Genomic DNA, 21,551 nt, shown 5'->3' with positions numbered 1-21,551 from the left:
TGTCCTCAAACTTAGAAATCTGCCTGTCTCTGCCTCCCAAGTGCTGGGATTAAAGGCGTGTGCCACTAGGCCCAGCTTGACAGTTTTCCTTGAGACAACCTCACTGGGGGTGGGGTGGATATTAGATATGTCTGCCAGGAGAGCCAAGGAAAAACCACAACTCAGGGTTCTCAGGTTCTGGGAAGGATCCAGTTCGACCTCTTCCGCCCTCTGGCGGCCCAGCGCCCCTGCCTTCCACAGCCAGGGCAGGCCTGTGGGTGGTGGTCTCATGTCAGCTTTTCCTGAGCCAGGTCATCTTAGATACAGCATGGAGATGGCACCATCCTGACCACCCCAGACACCTCAGCCCTACGCTAAAGGTCTGCCCCAGCCTTCATTCCCACTACCTGCAAGTAAAGGCCACGAGTTTGTCTTCTTTCAGAAAATATCTTGCATGGCCTAACTGCCAAGCCCAGGTCAGGGAGGCCTTTCCCGTCAGGAACCATGGCAAAGACCAGCTGGCGGCTGGGCTTTTCCTGAAGACCCAGGGGTGCTGTGGCTGCTGGGGGAGGTCTTCTTGCAAATGGCCAGCAAGCCCAATCTCCTCACTCCATCACCTCATCACCCCACCTTTGTGTCTAAATATTTAGAGTCTGAAAAGAAAATGAAGCGAACATCTGTAGCCCTGCCCCGGATGGGAGTCTTTGGATCTCTTTCCAGAGATTTACGATCAGCCTCATTCCCACGTCTCTGCAGTCACAGGCGAGGTGACCTCTCTAGGCAGCTTCCTCTTCCTAGCTAGGACTTGGCTTGCTGCTCATTTTCATTTGCTCCCAGCCTTCCCACTGGGGCCTCAGTGGCAGCCTGCCAGGGGCACCTTCTGCCACCCCCTCACGTGTGGAAGCTGGAATGAGCTCCCCAGAAGGCCTCGCTGCTGTTCCCATCACCTCCAGAAGACTATCTCCCATCTAGCGGATGTCCCCAAGAGACAGCTCTGAGTGGAGGCAACAAAAGGAAACAGTAAAGGGGAAGACAATGCTCTCAGGAGGGTGTCCTGAGCAGCTGGGGCCATTTATCACCATGACAGGTGCCACCAAGAAGGGTTCTCAACTCCCTCAATGTATTCTCAGAAGCCATATAAGGAAAACAGGACAAGAAGCAAACCAAACCTGCACTACTGCTGGGACGGGGCCCCTGAGAACAGCCCCTGGCCTTCTGTCCATGGGGCCTGGGAAACTGGGAACTGAGCAAAGGCCCTGGGGTCAGGCTGGGGAAGAACAGCACTGGGGACATGCGGACCTGCTCATCCTTGATGAGGCATGCTCCTCACAGTTGGACAGCATGGTGTGCAGGTCAGTGCTGGGCACCATGGGCCTGGTGAGAATGTCCTTCCTGATACCGTCGAGTGAGGATGGGTGACAGAAGAAGGAAACCCTTTGCCTACCGATTGCCAAAACTGTGTTGCGTGTGTGTGATCACTCCCAAGTTGATGTCACCCAAACTCTGACCCAGAGAGTGTATGGAAGAAAGGGCACTGTATTAGACACATGTGGGTTCAAATCCCGGATCTGGTACTCTGGTTCTAGTCAGTTGTGTAATGGCACGAGAGGGCCTCAGTTCCCTCATCAATTAAATGGCAACTGTCTAGAATCTACTCAACAGAGAGGGCCATGCAGCTATGTCTGCTTGCTGTATGCTCATCCACACAACCTTCCTGGAACCCTAGTCACCCATCCAAAGCAACCACAGAAAAATGTCCAGGTCATATGGGACTCAGGGTAGAGTCGCTCACCCCCGCTGCCCTGGCTGCTCAGGGGTTTGCTTTGTTAGCGTCCATCTGTCCATCTGTGGCGCCTCCTCTTTAGAGCTGCTCACACGGAGGTGAGCCTCAGCATTAACTAACACACCATGGATGAATTACGGCCCTGGCCCTAAGGATGATGACAGCAGCACGGATTTCCGCAGGAAAGCCCCGAGAGAGAGCACAAGACGGCAGAGCAGAGGCAATGCAGACAAGGTGCACTGAGGGCAGCCACTCAGCAGGCTGAGTTTAGCTTGGCAGGGCTACTGAGGACGGCACTACTGAGCCAGATGCTGGCCATGGGCTGGCAGCCCTGACTTAAAACTATTAGGAAGACGGACGACTAAATCTGTGCGTGGGTCAGTGTACTCTGGGTATGATTACAGACAGTTTCCAGCAGTAAGAAGGGTGGGAAGTAGCCTCCGGATGGACTTAGGGGTTCCCGCCCATTCACTGGGTAGCAGGGAGAAGTGGGGGCAGGCTGTGGTGAAGCTGGCTACTCAGGGACTTGGCTGGCCTGCCTATGTCAAGGGCCTGAGACACTGAGGGTACATGCCCACATGGCAGGATGCGTTCTGAGACAGCCCTGTCTAGAGGACCTGGGCTCCCTGTGGCATCTAACCCTGACAATGGCACAGGCCGTGCACAGAAGACTCTAAGGCTCCAGTGGAAGCCCAGATGTGCCCCAGATGTGCAGGCTGGCACTGGCCTTACTGCCTTTGCACTGCTGTTTTTCAACTGCATGTAGGTTCCTGTGTAGCTTGTAGAACACAACATACCTAAGAAAGAATTATAAACCCAAAACTTTTCTGCCATGTGCTTCTCTTAGGAGTTATCAAAAATAAAATTATCTTGGGTGGTCTGGGTACTGTGAAATGAGCCTTTTAGGCAAGTCCTCTATCACTGCACCTCATCCCCGTCCCCAGCACAATGATCTTGTTGAGAAGAGTCTTCTGAACCAGACATTCAAGAAAAGGAAGGGCTCTGTGTCGCGGGCTCCATCTGAGGACCGCTGCTGTGTTTAGTCTGCTCCTCGGTGTTCCCTGAGCACAAGGCTTCCTGCCACACCCAACAGGTGGCATACTGTGCTCCCCTAAGATGGACATGTGTGTGAGGGGTCCTGAAGGTGTCAAGGTTATAAACCTGGATCTCTGGATGGAGTGTCAAGGGTCTGGAAGCTGCTTGGGTGCATCTAATAGTTCCTAATGTAGTGCTGAGAGGCAGGCATGCAGTGCAGGAAGTGCAAGTCCTACGTTCTGCTCCCAGTCTGAAAGGGGCATCTTAGAATATGGCTGTTAGAGACAGCCAAGCAAAAGACAGGTGAGTAACAGTCGGAATGGGCTCGGTGAATCTTCAAGTGTGCGAAGCTGCAGAATGAGCATGCGGAGCCCTGCCTGGTCAGGGAACAAGCAACTGGGATGGAACTGCAAGAAGCAGTTCATGTGGAGCCCACAGCCTGACCACTAGCAAACTCGGCAAAGTGTGAGCGTGGAAGACGCCAAGCCCTGGTGGATGACAAGCTGACAATCCCGCGGTCCCACTAGAGCGGGCAGCTGCCTGTCAGACAGCTGGTGTATAGCCACACGCAGCTCAGCCGGCAGTGATGTTCAAACGTCCCTTAGCAGGTGGACTGGCAGCTGCCCATATATGCCTCTAATCAGGGCAAAGTGCTCATTTGCTTCTGGTACCAGTGGGCACTGGGGAGAGGCTGGAGCAGAAGCTCTACCTGTCTGGTTAGGCTGCCTCCCAGGTTCATGGTGCCCGAGCCGGATTTGTTGGTTTGCAGCCATAGCATCACCGTGGAGGTCAACTTGTAATGGGCAGTACGGCCGCTGGACTTCTCCTGTGGGACAAGGTGGAGAACGTGACCTTGTGAACCTGAGCTGAGGAGGCAGACATGGAGCCCCACCCACCCACCAAGGCCATTCCTCTCTTATAAAATCCCCATGTTTGTACAGGACAGAACTGTCATTGTGCCTTCTGTTCTCTGGGGTCTTTCAGCAAATGATCGTGTCACCCTGACTTTACTCACGTGGGTTCTGGACATGTTTAGGAGTTAGTGGGGACTCATAGCCTAGCATGTCCCTTGCAGAAGCATCTGGGGGAAGAGCTGCACTGACGGTTCGGCACCTGCACTGGGAGACTGGCCGCCAGCTGGGGCGTTTGTCCGTACCTGCACTTCCACCACGTGGATGGAATCCCAGCAGCCTTTGATCTTCTTGGATCCATCTCCAGCTTTCTTTATGAGGATCACTCCAGCAAAGCCATGATCAAGATCCCAGAGGTAGACTGATGAGACCCCACCTTCAAAATACCTGCAAGAGACATACATGCCCATGGACCATTAGATGCCAAGGCAAGCTCTGGGCCTCTGGCCTGGGCACCATGTAGTAGCAATGATGCTCTTAGATGACACTCTCAACACCTGTCTAGGATTAAGGACCCTCCACACAAGAACCCAGGGATGACATTTTAACCTGGCCTGACTCTCCTAAGGCTGCAGAAGCCCAGGAAACGCAGTCTCTGAGGCTGAGCTCTGTCTCTGTCGAGCGGACTGAATGAACTCTAGGCTTCAGCTTCCTCCCAGTCACAAGATGCAGCACGGTGTCCCTCCTCATCACAGAGCTGGCCATCACCTCATTTAACATTTCTATTGGGGCTGGAGAGATGGCTCAGTGGTTAAGAGCACTGACTGCTCTTTTGAAGGTCCTGAGTTCAATCCCAGCAACCACATGGTGGCTCAATCTACAATGGGATCTGATGCCCTCTTCTGGTGTGTCTGAAGACAGCTACAGTGTACTCATCATGTATATAAAATAAAGAAATAAAATCTTTAAAAAACAAAATCAAAAACATTTCTACCTTTCAGGAAGGCTGTCTGACAAGCCTGTGGACATCACAACACATTCAGAGTGCCTTGCTATAGAATCTAACAGAAGACGGGCTCTGTGTGGGGCAGGCAGCACTTCCTCCTCAGGTTCAGTCAACACCAGAAAGCCTACAGATCTGACGAAACAGGAGGGAAGAACCAGAAGCCATGCAGCTAGGGTCCCAAATCCAAGGGTGACAGACAGATGGCTGCTAAGATCTGTGAGGCCAGCTGCTGTGACTTCAAACTCAGCTAACCAACACAACTCCAGGAAACCACATCTCTCATGGTCACTATTTTCCTCACCATGAAATCCAGTGTCTAACCTCAGGTAAAGCCCGTTAGTGCAAAAGGCACATTGGCAAGCTCCGGGCTGGAACCATGGGGTTGGAGCCTCAGTCCCTATAGGTTCATGGTAGGTCTCAGACAGACATGGGTTGTGGCCAGCAGGGCTTTGGCTGGCTCTGTCTACAGCCCATGCAGTCAGGAACAGTACACTAAGGAGAGTGATTAGAGGCTAGGACACTGAAGAAAAGGGTAGTGCACACCCGAAAATGATTACTTGGGGTGGAGTGGGTGGCTTTTGGCAAGCAGATTAGGCCAGGCTATCCTTGAATTCAAGATTCTCCTGTCTTGGTCTCCTAAGTGCTGGGGTAATGGTATGAAAACTATTGTTTTTGATATTAAAAAAAAAGTATAGTCAAAACTGACAAGCATTGTGGTCACAAAAAAGCTGTTATACAATAAAAAAGAAGTCGCATGCTAAATGTTAACATTTGAGAACGAGGGGGAGGAAAAAGGAGTCTCTGAGGAGTCAGCTCCATATCTACAGCTCCACATCCTTAGGCTCTGGCTAAAGAAAGAACGCCACGGGCACCAATGTTCACAGACTTGTTCTTCCCTGTGACTTGCTCTGAGGAACTGTGTGTCTGCTGCTGATTCACACCGGAGCTGCCCCTTGCTAAGCAGTCCCAGAGGCGAGGGGCACATGCCTGGCAGCCCAGCATTTGAGAATGCCAAGACAAGATTCCTGCAGTCTGAGTCCAGGCTAGACAGAGCTACAGCGCAAGGCCCTGTCACACAGCAACGAAGGGTGTTACAAGCAAACTCAACTGATTTAGAATACATGAGTGGAGCTGTGTAGGTCCTTGTCATTTTCTACCCTGTCATTTTCTTTATTATTATTATTTTTTTAAGATTTATTTATTTATTATATGTAAGTACATTGCAGCTGTTTCCAGCCACCCCAGAAGAGGGCATCAGATCTCATTTCGGGTGGTTGTGAGCCACCATGTGGTTGCTAGGATTTAAACTTGGGACGACCTTCAGAAGAGCAGTCAGTGCTCTTAACTTCTGAGCCATTTCTCCAGCCTCTCCCCAACCTCCCGTCATTTTATATGAAGGCCTTTGGTATCCAAGACTTTGCCATTCACAGGGGCATCTTTAGGCACCAAGAGCCAGTTACAACTCTTCTGCAATTTGACCTTGATTTGAAAGTACCCCTCTGCCCCCTTGCCCACAAACAAGATACACACCAGAGCACAACTGAGATGACAGCAAAGAGTTCCTGTCCTGCTGAGGACATGGATCTTCCCCCTAGTCATACAGTGCAGGTGGAATGGCTGTTCTGCCTCCCACTCCTAACTGCCTGAGGACTGGGCCCAGCCTTCACCTTTATTGTGAAGAAGGATCAAACTCAATTTCTGGTTATTGATGCCCATCAGCCAGGGTGGGACACAGCAGCCTTGCCCAGTAAACAGCTGTTGAGCGTCTGCTGGCTAAGTGCTGGGCAGAGTCCGTGCAGCTCACGGCACAGATGGGCACCCATGGGCCAGTGTTCAGGACCATCACTTGGTAAATCCAGCCAGCATGCTGGCCAACAAGGGGCTCACGGACCTCACCCCAAGGCATTAATTCTTTACCTTGTTCAGAAACTTTCTACAAGCGCCCCTGTCCCCCTTAGCACAAGGGAGACAAACTATTGAGCTTTGGGCCCTGAGGAGCCATGTCTCACAGGTCGTGCGACACACACTAGGGCATTCGGAATGTTCCTGGGATGTGCAAAGATGGACTAGTCACCTCTAGGACCACCCTGTGGGATGAGACTGGGGCCTCTTCTGTAAGCCGAGGAGGGAGGCCCAGCCCACAGCAGAAGTAAAAAAGTATTCTGCTGGATGTCTCCTTTCCTGCTCTGCCCACTTGGCCCTGCAGAGCACAGGCTCAGAGTCCCGGCCACCACCGTCCTTCCTCCGTGAACTGCTTGAAAAGCCTCCTGTACTGTTGTTCTTGTCAAAGGCCCATTTCTGTGAGCTGGTTCAGGCTGCCCTGCCGGGGACCAGCAAACACAGTGCCTTGAAAGTGTTTGTCAACACTGTCCAGTGACAGTACAAAAGCACCAGGTGACCTACAGTGAACTCCCGGGACACACCCTCAATGCTGTATAAGCACTGGCCACATTGGATCCCACAATCTGCGCCCCAGCTGGACGCCTGGCCTCTGCTCTGGGCAGTGTCTCTCAGGTACCTCAGCTCCCCTCCGCAGACCACACTGGCTAGGTCTAGATTTCTGAAGGAGGCAGAAATGCAAGTCCGAGGGTGACCTCCTTGTGGGCTCCCCTCCCTAAACTAAAAAAATAAACTTTTTTCAAGAAAAATAAATTTAAAAATCACCCCATAATACCATAAATTGACATTTCCCACAAATCTAAATTTTCCGCGGTTCCTTCCAGCCTTTGTTGAGATGCTGGACTTTATGTAAGTGCAGGGATGGTGCAGGATGGGTAAGCGTGGCACTTTCACCAGGCAGCTGCTGCTCAGCCCTTCTCCACAGTGGCCAGTGGCCATCTGGAGGTTCCCCACTGGCCACAGAACAGGGGCCATGCTGCCAGTGGCCTGCCACACCCGCTTTCCCCAGGAACTAGAGTGTTCTCTGCAGGAGCAGGGCAGACAAGAGGAGACTCGGTTCCTTAGACAGTGCCCCAACAATTCAAGAACGGACTTGATTCCACACACCACGAAGGGGGACCTCAGGGACCTCACTCAGCTGCAAGTCTCAACGAGAATGTCTAATACAAAGGAAAGGGACTGAAACCAGATTGATTAGAAGGGCCACTCTGGAATCATCCGGAAGCCCCAGGTTTGCTGGCAAGCACTATGAGAAGGGAGGTGGCATGGGGTGCTCAGACAGTTGTACCCCCATTATATGGTTTATGGTTTCGCGCTGCCCGTGAAGCATTCATTAAAGAAGGACCTCGACAAGGCTTTGAAAATTTACTCTTACCTACCGGACTTTGATCATGGTGACATGAAACACGGAAAAAAATAATTTTATGTGGTTCACATTTATGAGTTTTTACATAAAGGCTTTTGTGGGTATTTTAAGAATGTGCTAAAATGTTGTCTGAAACCACATGAAGCCATTGGAGGCGTTGCCCGCCAGAACTAACAGCACACACATGGAAGCACTTTGATTGGCCTTTGTACATTTAATGAGTCCAATAGTATTACTATTGTTTAAATGCTAACATGCTATTTCAATGAGGTGGCTCTGCCATGGCTCCAGGCCTGCTCTCTGGCCTTGCATGTCAACAAGATTGTGGGATCCAATGTGGCCAGGCATTGGAAGCTAGGGGATCCAGCTGATACCACTCTGAAATCTAACTTGAGGTTCTGACAAAACCCCCAGTTCTCTAAGGACTGAGGAGAAGGGGTCTAGGAGGGGACAACCACAGGGCTCCTACGGCAAGGAGTCCAGTCAGGTGGGAGAACATTCCTTAAGAGAGGAAAGCACAGGCTCTTCTCGGGCCTCTCCCCTCATGGAAGGGGAAACAACAGAGGGACGCAATCACTACACACAACCCGAATGCCAAGAGGTCTGCTTAAATCAGGAGACAGGAGCTACCTCTCGGGAGAACCAGAGATGTCATTTTGGACAAGGTTGGGCTATGAAGGGAGGAGTTGAGCCCCACCTAGAAAGGCTCACAGCAGACTCAATGACAGATCACCAGGGTGTATGTGTGTGTGCGTGTGTGATCATCTTTACTGGTGTCAGAGAAGCAGGCATACATCAGCCATCAGTCTTATCAGAAGCCCTGGTGGCCCTGGCTGTCAACAGAGGAGAACAGACCTGTGGAGTGGTCTTGCAGGCCTTGAGAAACGGGAGTTTCAGGGGAGAAGCTATAGTTCCTCTGTTTGGGAATGACAAGGTAACCACTAGGTGACTTGGGAGACAAGGGGGTACCTTTGCACTGGATGAAGCAGGAGGCCCAAGGCAAAACCCTCCGAGGGGCTAGCCACTTCAGTGAGGCCCGTCAGGATTATGCACCTATGTGAACATATTCTCTACCCTCCTTAAGATCCTTAAAATGGATCATGATTTGTCTTCCGAGTCTCTGAAAACCCCTTTCCAGCTGCATATCATCAGTCACATTCGGAGTCCACGCCACAGTCTGCACTGCGGAACCAAAAAGCGAAAACATTCTACACTCACAGTGACCTCCTGGAGAGAAGTAAAAAGGGTCCTGGCCCGAGGACCTTGTGGAGGGTTTGATGCCGAGGTGTGCAGAGCCCGTGGATGGAAAGTTGCTTTGGGAACCTGAGCTGTAACTGTGATCCACCCAAATGGCAGCCTTGGCCAGCCCGAGCTGCAGATGGAACGAGGAGATGGGCCTTGAGTGGCTTTGGAAGCTGGCCTACAATCCTGCCTCCTGGAACAGTGGCCAGGTCCGAATGCAAAGGTTTCACATGCACTGAGTCCCGGGCCACAACCTTAAAAACAGAACAAAACAGCAAGGCCAAGGCCAGGACATTCCTGCTGGAGCTGACCTTCCAGTGCCCTCCAAGAAACTAACTGTGGTTCTAGGGTTCACAGGGACCTCCCTTCAGCCATGGGCATCTGCCCGGGTAACTGCCTCCGGTCTGGGCTCAAGCCATGAGACTCTAGTCTCCACGGTGCTGACCCAGGCCCACAGACCCATATGGCAGAGGCTTAAGGAAGAGATGAAGTCTCAAAGATGCTAGGTGGGGGTCTTCTTCTGAAGCTTCTTCTGATTGGTTAAATAAAGTCAAGGCGTCCAGGGATGGCCGCACACCTATAAGCCCACCCTCAGAAGGCCGAGGCAGGACGGTCTAGAGCTGGGCAACGTGGGCAAGGGCCTGTAAAGGTATGGCTGGAGACAGCTCTACGGGCGAGAGAACTTTCTGTGTAAACAAGAGGATCTACTTTTGAGTCACTAGCACCCACATAGAAAGATGGCCTTGGTCAGTGACGTGGCTTAGCAGGTAAGGACATCCGCTGCCAAGCCTGACAACTTTAGTTCAATCCCCGGGCCCACATGGCGGAAGGATAGAGCTAACTCCCACAGACTGTCTTCTGATCTCCATATGTACACCCATGTAAAATAAATACACTAAAAAAGTACGCTAAAAAGAGAAAAAAGCTGAGGCCAGATGTAGAGGTATACACCTCTGTAACCCCAGCACTTGGGAGGCAAAGGCAGGCGAAGCTAGTCTGGTCTACAGAGTGATTTCCAGTCTAGCCAAGGCTGCAGAGTGAGGCCCTGTCACAAGATCAAATCAAAACAAAACAGAAAATCCAAAACAAACGACAATCAACAAAAAAGAAAAGCCAGGCATTGTGCTTACCTGTCAACTTAGTGTTGGGGAGCAGAGACGGGCAAACCCAGGGAACTCACTAGCCAGCTACTCTCAGTGAAAGGCCAGCTTCAGGCTCAGTGAGAGACTCTACCTTATAGGAATAAGGGGGAGAGCAGTAGGGGAAGACACCCCAGGGCTCCTTTGGCTTCTCATGAGGACACACATGCAAACACACACACACACACACACACCCCTAAAATAAGGCTAAAACCAAAGCTGGGAATATTGATTGGTTTCCTCACGTGGGAACCTGAGTGTCATAAGAGCTGGCTCATAACCTCTTCCATCTTTCTCAAAAGCTCCTGTTACACAGTTCTAGGCACAGGCACTCAATAGCTCCCAGGGCAAAGGTTTGTTTCAGACACTGGGCACAGCTGAACACCTTACAACCACCTAGAGCAGAAAGGTCAACCTCCTCACCCTGTCTTCCCACAGAACTCCAGATGGCTCCCATGGACTCCTACAGTTTCCCAGTCTTTCAATCCTGCAGTGTGTCCCTCCTGTCACTATGATCCACCTGTCTACAGCTCACCAGGGCCCCTCCTATGGTGGGAGAACAGTACTCAGCTTAGCAGTCCACGGCAAGGCTCACGCCGAGCCTGTAGCCGCCCCAAGGACACCTGTGGCCAGCAACTTGTCTTCTTACGCATGGATTCAGACTCTGCTGTCACTCACAGGCCCTGGGCCACCCTCCCACAGAGATCTCTGTGACTCAGAATATATGAGAGGAAGAGGCAAGGCGAGAGAGTATGAATGCCTTCTAGACAGATACAGTGAGGCCCAGGCGAGGGCGCTGCAGGGGAAAACGAGGTCATGGAGGGGCTAGACTCTGGCACCTCTGTCAAGATGAAGACAGATCAAGACAAACGAAGGTCTCGAGACCTCTGAGAGATCCGATGACTAAGGCGGTTGGCGCAAAGGTATATCAGGGTCTAGTAAACCTGTTAGAATGGTCTAACCGGTGGATGCCCTTCATCTGTGCCAAGCTGGCAGTGGCAGCCACTCTTGGATTCTGAAACTTTCCCCTTGCCCACTTCACCCTTCTGTCACAGACAGGGCCTTCTGAGACCTCACTAACTAGAAGCACAAGATTGTCAGATGGCCGATGGGACATTTTTACTATGATTATCATGTAGACTGGCAGGGACAAGGTCACATAGGCAAGGCTCTCCTGCTTGATGACAGTTTGTGCTAGGGAGAAAAAACCCACAGAACAGATACATCCTAGCATGAATCGAGGTTCTAGCTCCCAGACAGTGACTTCTTCATGTTCCTCCCCAGTCTCTAAGTGCCAAGTCCTCAGTTACCAAGAGTGGTTGGCTTCTTGGATCACCCTTCACATCCTTCTGATGCGAGAAGGATGCTTCTCACAGGCGAGAGCGACTTAACTTCAGCTCGGGAATGAGAAGAGCCCCAGTGGCCCAGACAGGTGCTGAAGCTGGCTGCCTCCTATCTGTGACTAACATTCCTTTGTAACCCCTGGCTACAAACTCCTGATTTGCCTATCTCTGGCCAAGAGGAGAACCCAGGAGCTGCCCACATGGGCCAGAGTGATGCTCAGAGAACTGCAGACGTCCATAACTGCAGGGCTGGGCAATAGATGCTGTTCTAACTAGTTATACCAGCTCAGTGTAAGGGTGTCTGTTGACAGTATGTCTAGAGACAGGAGAGGGTGACAGATCAAGAGTCCTGCCTCGATGCCTATTAGCAGCATCCAACTATTCCCTTTTGGCCCCTATATGCGCTGAACTGCTCAGGAGGCCTTCCTGCAGAAACATGAAGTGCTGTTTGATGGGAGCAAAGTCTCACCTCCATGGCCCTGGGAGCTAGTCTTGGCTACACACAAAGCAGAAAAGTTAACCTTGGCTTTGGATGGCTAAGTTCAGATAAGATACAGATCCCAGTCACCCTTGTTTGTGCGATAACAGCTGTTTTTACCAGTTATAGAACATGTCTCAGTCTGCCCACAGACAAGGGGCAGGGATTCTGTGGAAATTCCTTCCAGTACACACAGGTGCAACAATCCCCTGAGCAAGCATACCGATCGACTTAGGCATGTGTGACTTTAATGCCAGCCATGCTCACACGTGCACATCTGGGCCGCGGCTGTCCTTTATGGTCTCTCTTTACAGCCTTCTGTTTTTTTACTCGAAGGAAAATGATGAAGACCTCTCTGGGAACAGCCGTGACTGGAGGGGCTCGGGGATCTGATGGGGCATCTACACTCAACACTGCAGCCATTGCCTCTGCATGGACACTCCTTACAGAAATGCAGCTGGCTCTGTGGAGCCCAGTCTTTCAGCAAGGCATCACTTGGGGCCCTGGGACTACCAAACCACTTCGATTCACCAAAGCTGTTTTTTTTTTTCTTTTTTTGGAAACTCATTTTAGGCTAGAGGCTTTGAATACATGACTTCAGAGCTAGAAAACCTGTAGGTGCTGGGGAGGTGGCTCAATGGGCCAAGTGCTTGCTATGTAAGCATGGGCATGTGAGCTGGGATCCCCACAACCCACATAAAACCGGGCAGTGTGGGTTTGCTGGCCAGCCAGGCTAGCTAAGCAGTGAGCTTAGGGCTAATGAGAGACCTTGTCTCAAAAACTAAGGGGGAGAGTAATAGAAGAAAACATTCTGTGTCAACCTCTGGATCCACACATACTTTCCCTACACACTGCACATGTGCACATGTGAACTCATACACATACAACCCCAAGCGAACCAAAACTGAACGCCAGAAGGGTAGGGAATGTACACAAGTCTCAAGCTGGGTGGGAAGCAGGAAGCTGGGACGGTTGTCTAGAATGGTTGGTTTAAGGCTTATATTCTGTGCCCACACCAGATTGACTGGCCTGGTGGAACATCCTACCTGCACTGCAGGCAGAAGTGACACATAACCTTCAGGCTGTAACTAAATTTAGTACACATGAAAACCACCAGGAGCCAGGCGTGGTGGCGCACGCCTTTAATCCCAGCACTCGGGAGGCAGAGGCAGGCGGATTTCTGAGTTCGAGGCCAGCCTGGTCTACAGAGTGAGTTCCAGGGCAGCCAGGGGAACAGAGAAACCCTGTCTCAAAAAACCTAAAAAAAAAAAAAAAAAAAAAAGAAAACCACCAGGAAATCAGAGCAGTCGAGGAACCCGTTGATGGCTCAGGAGCCAGGGAACGACACTTAAGACTTACAAGGAATTCAGGAAGGCAAGCCCCTGCCTCAAAGAGCATTCATTATGGGGACTCTATCCTTGATCACCTGCTCCAAGCAACCACCTGCCTGCCTGTCTGCCTATCTGCCTGTCTGCCTGTCTGCCTGTCTGTCTGTCTGCCTGCCTGCCTGCCTGCCTGCCTGCCTGGTTCAGAGGCAGCTCAGCTAAGGGAGGGAGGCACTCTGGAGAGAGAAAGCCTTGACAGTGGGGGACCTAGGCCTGGCTTCCAGAGAGGTTTTATTCCAGCATGTAGAACCGCAGAAACCTGAGCGTGACTGAGTGCCATATGTCTACAGGAACCCAGAATTTGGGCGGAATCAAAGTCCCTGATGCTGGCTCTGGGGGATCATGTTCCCAAATGAACTGCCTTTCCACATACCCCTGTTTTCCATTTGTTTTTGTTTTTTTGTTTTTTTTTTTTAAAGTAGATGAAAACTCAGACAATGCACACATACCAAGGCAACCAATCCTCAGACAACACTAGACATGAGAACTGGGGTGAGCTCTTCAACACTAGTCTCCTGCGGGTGTAACGTTAAGTTCTACAGGGACTCTGGGAACCGCAGCTGATACCCATCTGAGAGCAGGGGGATGGAGGGGTGGGGAGGTGTGTCAGAGATCCCCAGGAGAGCTGCCGTCTAGGCTGGAGGTCAGGAAGCTCCCTCTATTCTCAGAGGGTGGCGAGCGTCCTCACTCCCCATCTCCCAATTCAACTACAACTCAACTGCAGTGGGCCTGGGCCCTTAGCTGCTCCCACCCTTCACACAGCCGAGACAGTGCTAAGTTGTGCCTCCAGGAGGCAAGATGCTTTTTGAGAGCTGAAGACACAGACCTATGCGAAGTGACAGGGAGAGGGCCACTGTTACATGCTGGCCTCACCAGCTCTAGATTTTTCTTGCATGGTCTCCATTGCCTCATGTTGACTTGGTTCCCTCTTCCTTAGCCTGTTGTGGGGACTCTGAACACAAGACCAAGGTCCTGGGCAGTCCCGGTACTGGAAAGTGTAGGGCCTTGAATTATAAACCTCACTTGGCCTGACAGAGGGAAGAGCCGGAGCCTGGGACCAACCAGTCAGTCTTTCTTTGCTGGGCCTCTGCTCCAGTCTCCATGCCAGACCGTGGGACTTTTCAGAAGCCCACCTTGTGCCAGTGCCTGTAGACCATGCACCTTTCCCTGCAGTCTCTGTCTAGAGCTGCCCTTAATCAGGCCCTGCCCTCTCCACTGCTCAGAGCACAATCGCGGGCCACCCTGCCTGCTTCTCAGCTATGCGATGCTATGGCTCAAGGATGTGCTAGGAGGGGCCACAGGACCCAGACAGAGCTGTACTCGCAGCCAAGACATCAGAATGGGAAGAGGGAGAAGGCTGGGGACGCAGGTGACCAGAGTTTACCTGTGTCCTCACCACAGTGTGTCCTCAACCTTCCATAAACTACTTTTATTGTTACCTGAGAACTAATTTTGTTACTGTTCATGAAATGTAATATAAAAGTTTTTGGAGACAGAGGTTTGCCAAGGGGGGCCACAACCCACAGGTTGAGAAGCACTGCTCCAACAGCTGTTCAGACTCCAGGATCTTATAAGGGGTGTGTGGCTTCTGCGCAAGCTGTTCCTGCAGTTTATGCTTCCTTAGGGGACAGCAGGCTGGTCCCAGAGTGGAGGGCTCACACCAGCTAGGCTAGTCTGACCAGCAGGCTTTCTAGGCACGGCTGACCAGCTCTCCACCGAGGCAAGGTGGACCTGATGACCACCCCAGCTGTCCGTCAGCCACCATCTACGGCATGGTCCCTGCTCTTTACTTCCTCAGTACCTGCTGCGACTCATCTTCAGTACTTACAAGACGGTACAGACATCTGTCCACTTGTCTGTCTGTAGTCCTATTTCTGCTTTTTCAGCCTACTGGGTGGGAGTCATGTGAAGCAGGGCTGGGTCTGGCTCTATCTTGGCTGAATCTACAAAAGCCTGGCCCAGACCATGGGATGTTCTCTATAAATGACTGCTGAATAGTCTCTCCAGCTACCATGATAGGAACCATCAGTGCCTGCCTGTGTCCCCGATGTACCCCAAGGGAAGATTTCACAAGAATCAGTAACTCTAGTTCCCAGACATTTATTTGATGCCTGGCTATGTGGGTGTTGGCTGAGCACAGCTTGGCCTGTGACACTGATGGCATAACTGTCACTGAGCCAAGGCCACCACTGAAATAGCCCCATACCACTCTCAGAAGGCATCTCCATGGTAACTGCTGCAAGCAGAGTTAATTGTATGTCATAGGAAGTCAACCTCATACCCAAGTTAGTCAGGGAGGAAGGGTAGAAATGAACCAAGGCCCCCCAGCATGACCCCCCCACCCCATGTGCTGACTCATGGAACAAGAGGATGATTTTACAGGTGGTGCCTGAACCTCAGGATGGGGAGGCCATCCTCAGTTCTGACATGGCTTCCATCTCTGCAGGGTTTCCCCAGGAAACCGTTTCCAACTGTCCCAAAGGAATGGACCCTGAGTGCCTTCATCCAGGAAAAGCTGTACCTTACAGCACACAGCACAGGTGGATGTATTTTCAGAGTTGTAGGACACTAAGGAAGCAAGCTTTCACACACAAATGTATTGCCCTCCCTCCCTGGGCCAGGGCTGCTCAGATGTCAGATCCTGAGAACAGGAGTTAGGGAGCCTGGAAAGGCCATCTACCGAGCACCCCAACTATTTCTGCAGGCTTCTGGGCCTGCCACAGGAACGTCACCCCTGCTTTACTCTGTAAAGTTCTTCCAGGAAAGCAGGGCTGATTAGAAAAGCTAATTACAGCTTTTGAAGATCTTCTCAGACCCCAGACAAAGCAAGAACACAGGGCTCCTTCCCACCCTGATCCTGGACCCCCAGACTCTGGCCTTCATTAAGTTTTGATTTCAATCAATTGCACACCCCCTAAAATTAACTTATAAGGCCAATAAATTGCAACCGCATGTTTGAAGGTATTATCTGCTCTGAGCTAAGAGCCAGGGATCGCAGAGCACAGAGCAAGATGTCTGGTCCATATGGGAGTAATCAGCTCTGGAGGCCAGTGGTGCCAGCCCCCTTCTCAGTTAGAACATCTGGTTTGGGGCAGAACCAGAGGCCAGGCCAGATCCAAACTGAGCTGGAGTAGGGCAGGTCCCTGTCTTCTCTGAGAACCTAAAGGATCAAGGTGATGAAGCTGGCCCCTATCAGCCTACTGTGGTTGCTCAGGCTGGGGAGAAGGCCCTGTCTCCAGCAGCGAAGAGCCATTGCTCTGCACGGGAGCACCCACTTCTAAGCTCCTCCCCAGGCCATGCACTGAAGTTCCGACTGAGAGCTAGACCAAATCTGGGACTGAAGGGCTGAGGATGGCTGCTCTGGCAGACTGCACAGTGGTCCATAAGTTTGCCCTCCTGCATTCCCTACGTGGAGCTGGCTGTACCATGGAAGACAGAAAACTTCCTTGGGACTTGGGGGAGAGAGATCCCAGGCCAGGGTGGAAGTGACAGAACTGAAGAGGACCTAGAGCAGTTGGTACCTCTGGCAAGCACACCAGGCATTTCCCATGCAGTTTCACAAACCAACCCCATCTAAAGCCTGGTGCTTTAGATGTCTGTGCACGGTTGCCACGGTTCTCTCCAGGAAGGGAAACATTACTGTGATCATTCTACCCAGGATGGCAAAGACAGGAGGCAGCGAATGATGGAGTGGAGACAGGCTGGGTGGAGGGAAGGGAAGACTGGAGAGGTAGCGTGGGGAAGGGACAGGGAGCAGGGAAAGCAGGAACCAAGGGAGTTCAAAGGCAGTCAGGCAGTGCCCCAGCCTGGCTCCCCGGTGCTACTTGCCCCTGTGCACCTTGAGGACTGCTAGCCCTTCATCCCTAATTGGGAAATGTTCACAAGCCCACATGTGTGCTAAATCCCCATGGGAGATATAAGCCAGAGGGCCTGCAAGGCAGCCACCCTGGCCCCAGCCGCCACTCCGCCCAGACGGACTCCATGTGCGGGTGATTACCTCCAATTCCCTACAAAGTCAAAGTCTTTACAGACTCGGGATCAAAGCTGGGGCCTGAAGATAGAATCTAGTCTCTCCTTGGCTCTCATGGCAGAGAACCATCAGGGAGGCATTGAGCCCTCCCCATCTCTGAGTGAGTTGGTCTGGGCTGAGGCTGTCCAGCACAGTTCCTGCCCACTCCTTCCCTCGGCTTCGAAGGAGAGCTTCTAGGAGTGAAGACAAGGTGACAGGCTCAGGCAGTGACCGTGACCATCTGCACAGTGTTGATGCTGTTCACATGGGCTCACGGGCAGCAAGCCATGGCAGCTCGGCCCCTTATTCTGTTTGGAATGCACTGAGACTCCTGATGAGTTGGTCCGCTGTGGCCTTCCCAGGATTAGAGGCTCCCGAGGTTCAGAGATGGCCCTGTGTTCCTCATATGCTAGGCAGAAGTCCAGGGCTCTCCACAAGGACCCTGCAAGTTCCTCATATGCTAGGAAGGTGGGCGAAAGCTTGGATATAGGGCAAGCCTGACCTCTACTCTATACCTTGCCATGATCCAAGAATTCTGAACTACAGGGACTGTCACAAGCTGAAGACAGTCTGCTTTCCCACGCCCCACCCAGGGCACGGCGGCTTCAGTTACTCAGCTTTCCTGGGAATAGCATGGGCCTGGCCAGCTCGGAGGTGCCAGACATTCGACTGTTCCTTTTCCTTCAGGAAAGATCTGTGTAGTTCCAGTGGCCCTGAAGCCAGCCTGCTTCCTAGACTCTCATGGGGACAGTGTAGCACTGGGTGGGTGTCTCCTCCCAGAGGGGCCTGTGCATTTGCTCCGTCTACCAACATGGAGAAAAGGCAAGCGCAGGCGCCTCAGGGGGCTTCACACTCCACTCATGGGGGACAGCCAAGTCTTCCTATGGCATAGGCCAAAGGTAGGAAGGAGCAGCTCCGAGGAGAGTGAGGCATGGCCTGCCACCCCTGTCCCCCGGCAACAATGTGAAAACCCCTCAGTGCCACACAAAAGTTGCCTAGACACCCAAAACCTCTGCTCCACAGCCCTGGCAGGAAGGGCTCTGGCTCCAGGGCCATCGACAAGCACACAAACAACACCCAGAGGCTGAGAACTGGGGGTGCGTGAACTAAGGTACTTAAAAAAATGAGAAAAAGATTTTTTTTCTTAATATTTGCCCCAGAAATGGGGTGGCTCAATTTCACATAAGTCCTCCTAGATGTTCTTGGGAAATTCCTTAGCCTCTGATGACAATGGATGGTGGAACCCACGTTGACAATCCCCAAACTTTCCCTCCAGTGAGCTTTGGGGAGAAGCTGCTCTCACTGTACCCAGCCAGGCAGGGGACCTCCCTGGTCTCTAAGAGACCCGGAATTGGCCCTCTCCTCTGGCTCAGCAGCAGAGTTGGAGCCCTGGGCACCTGGAGCAGGAAGAGTCCATCTTGTTTCCTTCTTTAGAACCCTTAATAAGTGACAGAAGAGATGCCCGCCATAATGGCCTGGTGTACGCCAGGAGAGAAGCAGAGACAGAGGAGCAGAGTCCTGAGCAATGTGCTCTGTATCTAGACCTGGCCTTCACTGGCAGCCCAAGGCAATGCGTCAGAACCACTTCACTGAGGAAGAGACACCATGTGTTTATGCCAGTGACTACTCAGAACCACCCTTGCCACCAATTTAAACAGCCTTGAAGATCTCGATGAGGCTGGGTGGTCTCCGCGGACTCTGCAGGAGCACTTGAGGCAGCTCAGCTCCGCACATGTGGAGACCCAACACACATTTCAGAGAGGCACTGCTCACTCCCATCTGACACTTGAGGAGGGCTGTCTTTCCAGAAAGTTCTAAGGTATCTGTGAGAAACTGTCAAAGCTATGGAAGGCTATGAGATATGATAGGCTTTCAAGTCTGCTTCTGATTTCTGAGACAAGGTGTGTGCACATCCAGGGTGGCAGTCTGGGGACACTGGTGCCACAGCTCCTCTGCCCACCTAGACTTTGGACATTAGTCTTCAGTTCTAGAGTCGCCTCGTGGAAAGGCAGCGAGCGTGTCACCACCTTCCCGGCCCCTGCCTGCTCGCTGACTTCCTTACGTGTTTGCTGCTTGTTCTTCTCCCATCCTGCTGCTGCACACATGCACACCTATGAGCAAAGGACTGTCGGGTGCCAATGTGCCTGGTTAGCTTTGACCAACTTGACACAGCCACCTGGGAGAGGAGCTGCTTCCATCAGCCTGGCCTGTGGGCAAGTCTGTGGGGGCATCTTCTTGATTAATGATTTATGTGGAAGTGGTGTGAGGACCCAGGCCATTGTGGGCAGTGCCACCCTTCAGAAGATATCCTGGCTTATATAAGAAAGTTAACTGAGCAAGCCACAAAAATAGAGCCAGTAAGCAGCGATCCACTATGGTCTCTTCCTCTGCCCTCAATGTTTAACTACAACCCATAAGATAGACAAACCTGTCCCTCCCCACGTTGGCTTTAGTCAGTGTTCCATCACAGCAACAGAAAACAAAGGAGAACGGGATGATATTGTCCCCCTAGTTTGGCCATGTTCTGGCTAGTGAACTTGGCTAAGTTTCTTTGTACTTCTGAGCATGTCAGCTCATTTCTGTAGGGGGCCACACTCATGGTCACAGCTTAGTGACTTATTACCACTGTCTGATTCTCAATGTGGCTACAACACCAAATCTGACTCCGCCTGGACACCCGGGCTGAAGAACTCACTTCTTTGAAGCTCTTTTTATGGCGAGGTGAAATCAGAGAGTGAAACTATAGATGAAGGCAGAGCAGGCTTTTAGCACCACTGGGACGAGAGATCCCCAAAGGGGCAAAACAGGAGATGTGAGACCTTAGACACAAAACCTCATTTTAACTGGGAGGGTAACAGTTGTAACAAATGTCAAGCAAAAGGAGATCTGAATCCCGGCTCTCCATCTCTGCATCCCCGCAAGGGGACCTTTGTAACGTTTCCTTAAAAGGCACCAGATGTAAAACCTCACCACGTAGGACACTGAGACAGAGATGCTATGCAGACAAGTGTGTGTGTGTGTGTGGGGGGGCACTGAAATGCTCAGGACCACATGCTGATGACGTCTTGGTGACTGTCTGTCTGTCTGACTGAGGAGGAGCCTCTTCCTCCCAAATGTGTCACAGCAACCTGATGCAAATGGAAAGACTAGCCCACAGTCCACAGTTGGGAGCCTTCTCCCCTAAGGTCACTGTTCAAATTTGCTGTTCCTCTCATTTCAATTTTCATGCCTCTAGACCAGGATTGAACCAAGTAGAGATGCAAGATCAAATCCCATCTCAGGGCTCAAGAGATGAGTTTTACATCTCGTAAGGCCACATACAAAAAGGCTAAACCAAGCTCAGCCTTCTGCCCTGTGCAAGCCTAATCAGGTCACTAGCTGGCACCTCTTGGGAGTGTGCCAACCCTCATCCCAGACGGGGGATTTGTACTGACTTTGTACTACTATATATCTAGCACAGAACTTAATTGAAAATGAGATTCTATTGATTAAGCACAGCCTTCTCTGGAGCCCGATCTCAAAGGCGGCGCAGCTGAATGGCCTGGCGTTGGTGGGCCAGGGTGGTGTGCAAAAATTAAGATCACAAAGGAGCTGAAACAGGCACACTGGATTATGTTCACGGAGATGCAAGCATGGGGACCGGAGTTTCGATCCCTGCATACACATGTAAAGAGCTGGGCATGCTGGCAATTGGGCGGGTGGGTATGGGATAAGAAGGACTCTTGGAGCTTGCTAACCAGTGAGGCCTGCCGAACAGAGGAGCCTGCTTCAGCAAGGTGTAGATCAGCAGCAGAGGATGCTTGGCACTGACCTCTGACCTCCTCCACATGCTCATGCATCCACATTCACATGTGCATGCACACACGAACACACACTCATGCCTACATCACACACATGCAACTGAAGGAGAGAAGGGTAAAAAGACTGCGTGAGACCTCAGCTCACTCTGCCCTGGCCACTGGACAGTCTGCATGGGCCCTGAGCTCCAGTCCAAACACAGCTGTAATAGCTAAGAGCTGTGGTGTGTTCTCACACC

General features: G+C 51.7%; 1 protein-coding gene across 4 annotated transcripts in view; it reads right to left on the bottom strand.

The window, feature by feature from the left end:
- The window catches only part of Capzb (capping protein (actin filament) muscle Z-line, beta), a 98,922-nt gene that overhangs the window by 7,730 nt on the left and 69,641 nt on the right, over window positions 1-21,551 (bottom strand). For all 4 annotated transcript variants that reach the window (NM_001037761.2, NM_009798.4, XM_006538504.3 and 1 more), the window contains exons 5-6: window positions 3,954-4,095; window positions 3,507-3,623 (exon numbers count right to left, since the gene is read on the bottom strand). In NM_001037761.2, coding sequence (NP_001032850.1) covers window positions 3,507-3,623; window positions 3,954-4,095 — 259 coding nt within the window. The remainder of the gene's footprint in view (window positions 1-3,506; window positions 3,624-3,953; window positions 4,096-21,551) is intronic.

Source organism: Mus musculus, chromosome 4 (assembly GCF_000001635.26).
Source record: "Mus musculus strain C57BL/6J chromosome 4, GRCm38.p6 C57BL/6J".
Taxonomy (NCBI): Eukaryota; Metazoa; Chordata; class Mammalia; order Rodentia; family Muridae; genus Mus; species Mus musculus.
This window is presented reverse-complemented; position numbering and strand designations above follow the sequence as displayed.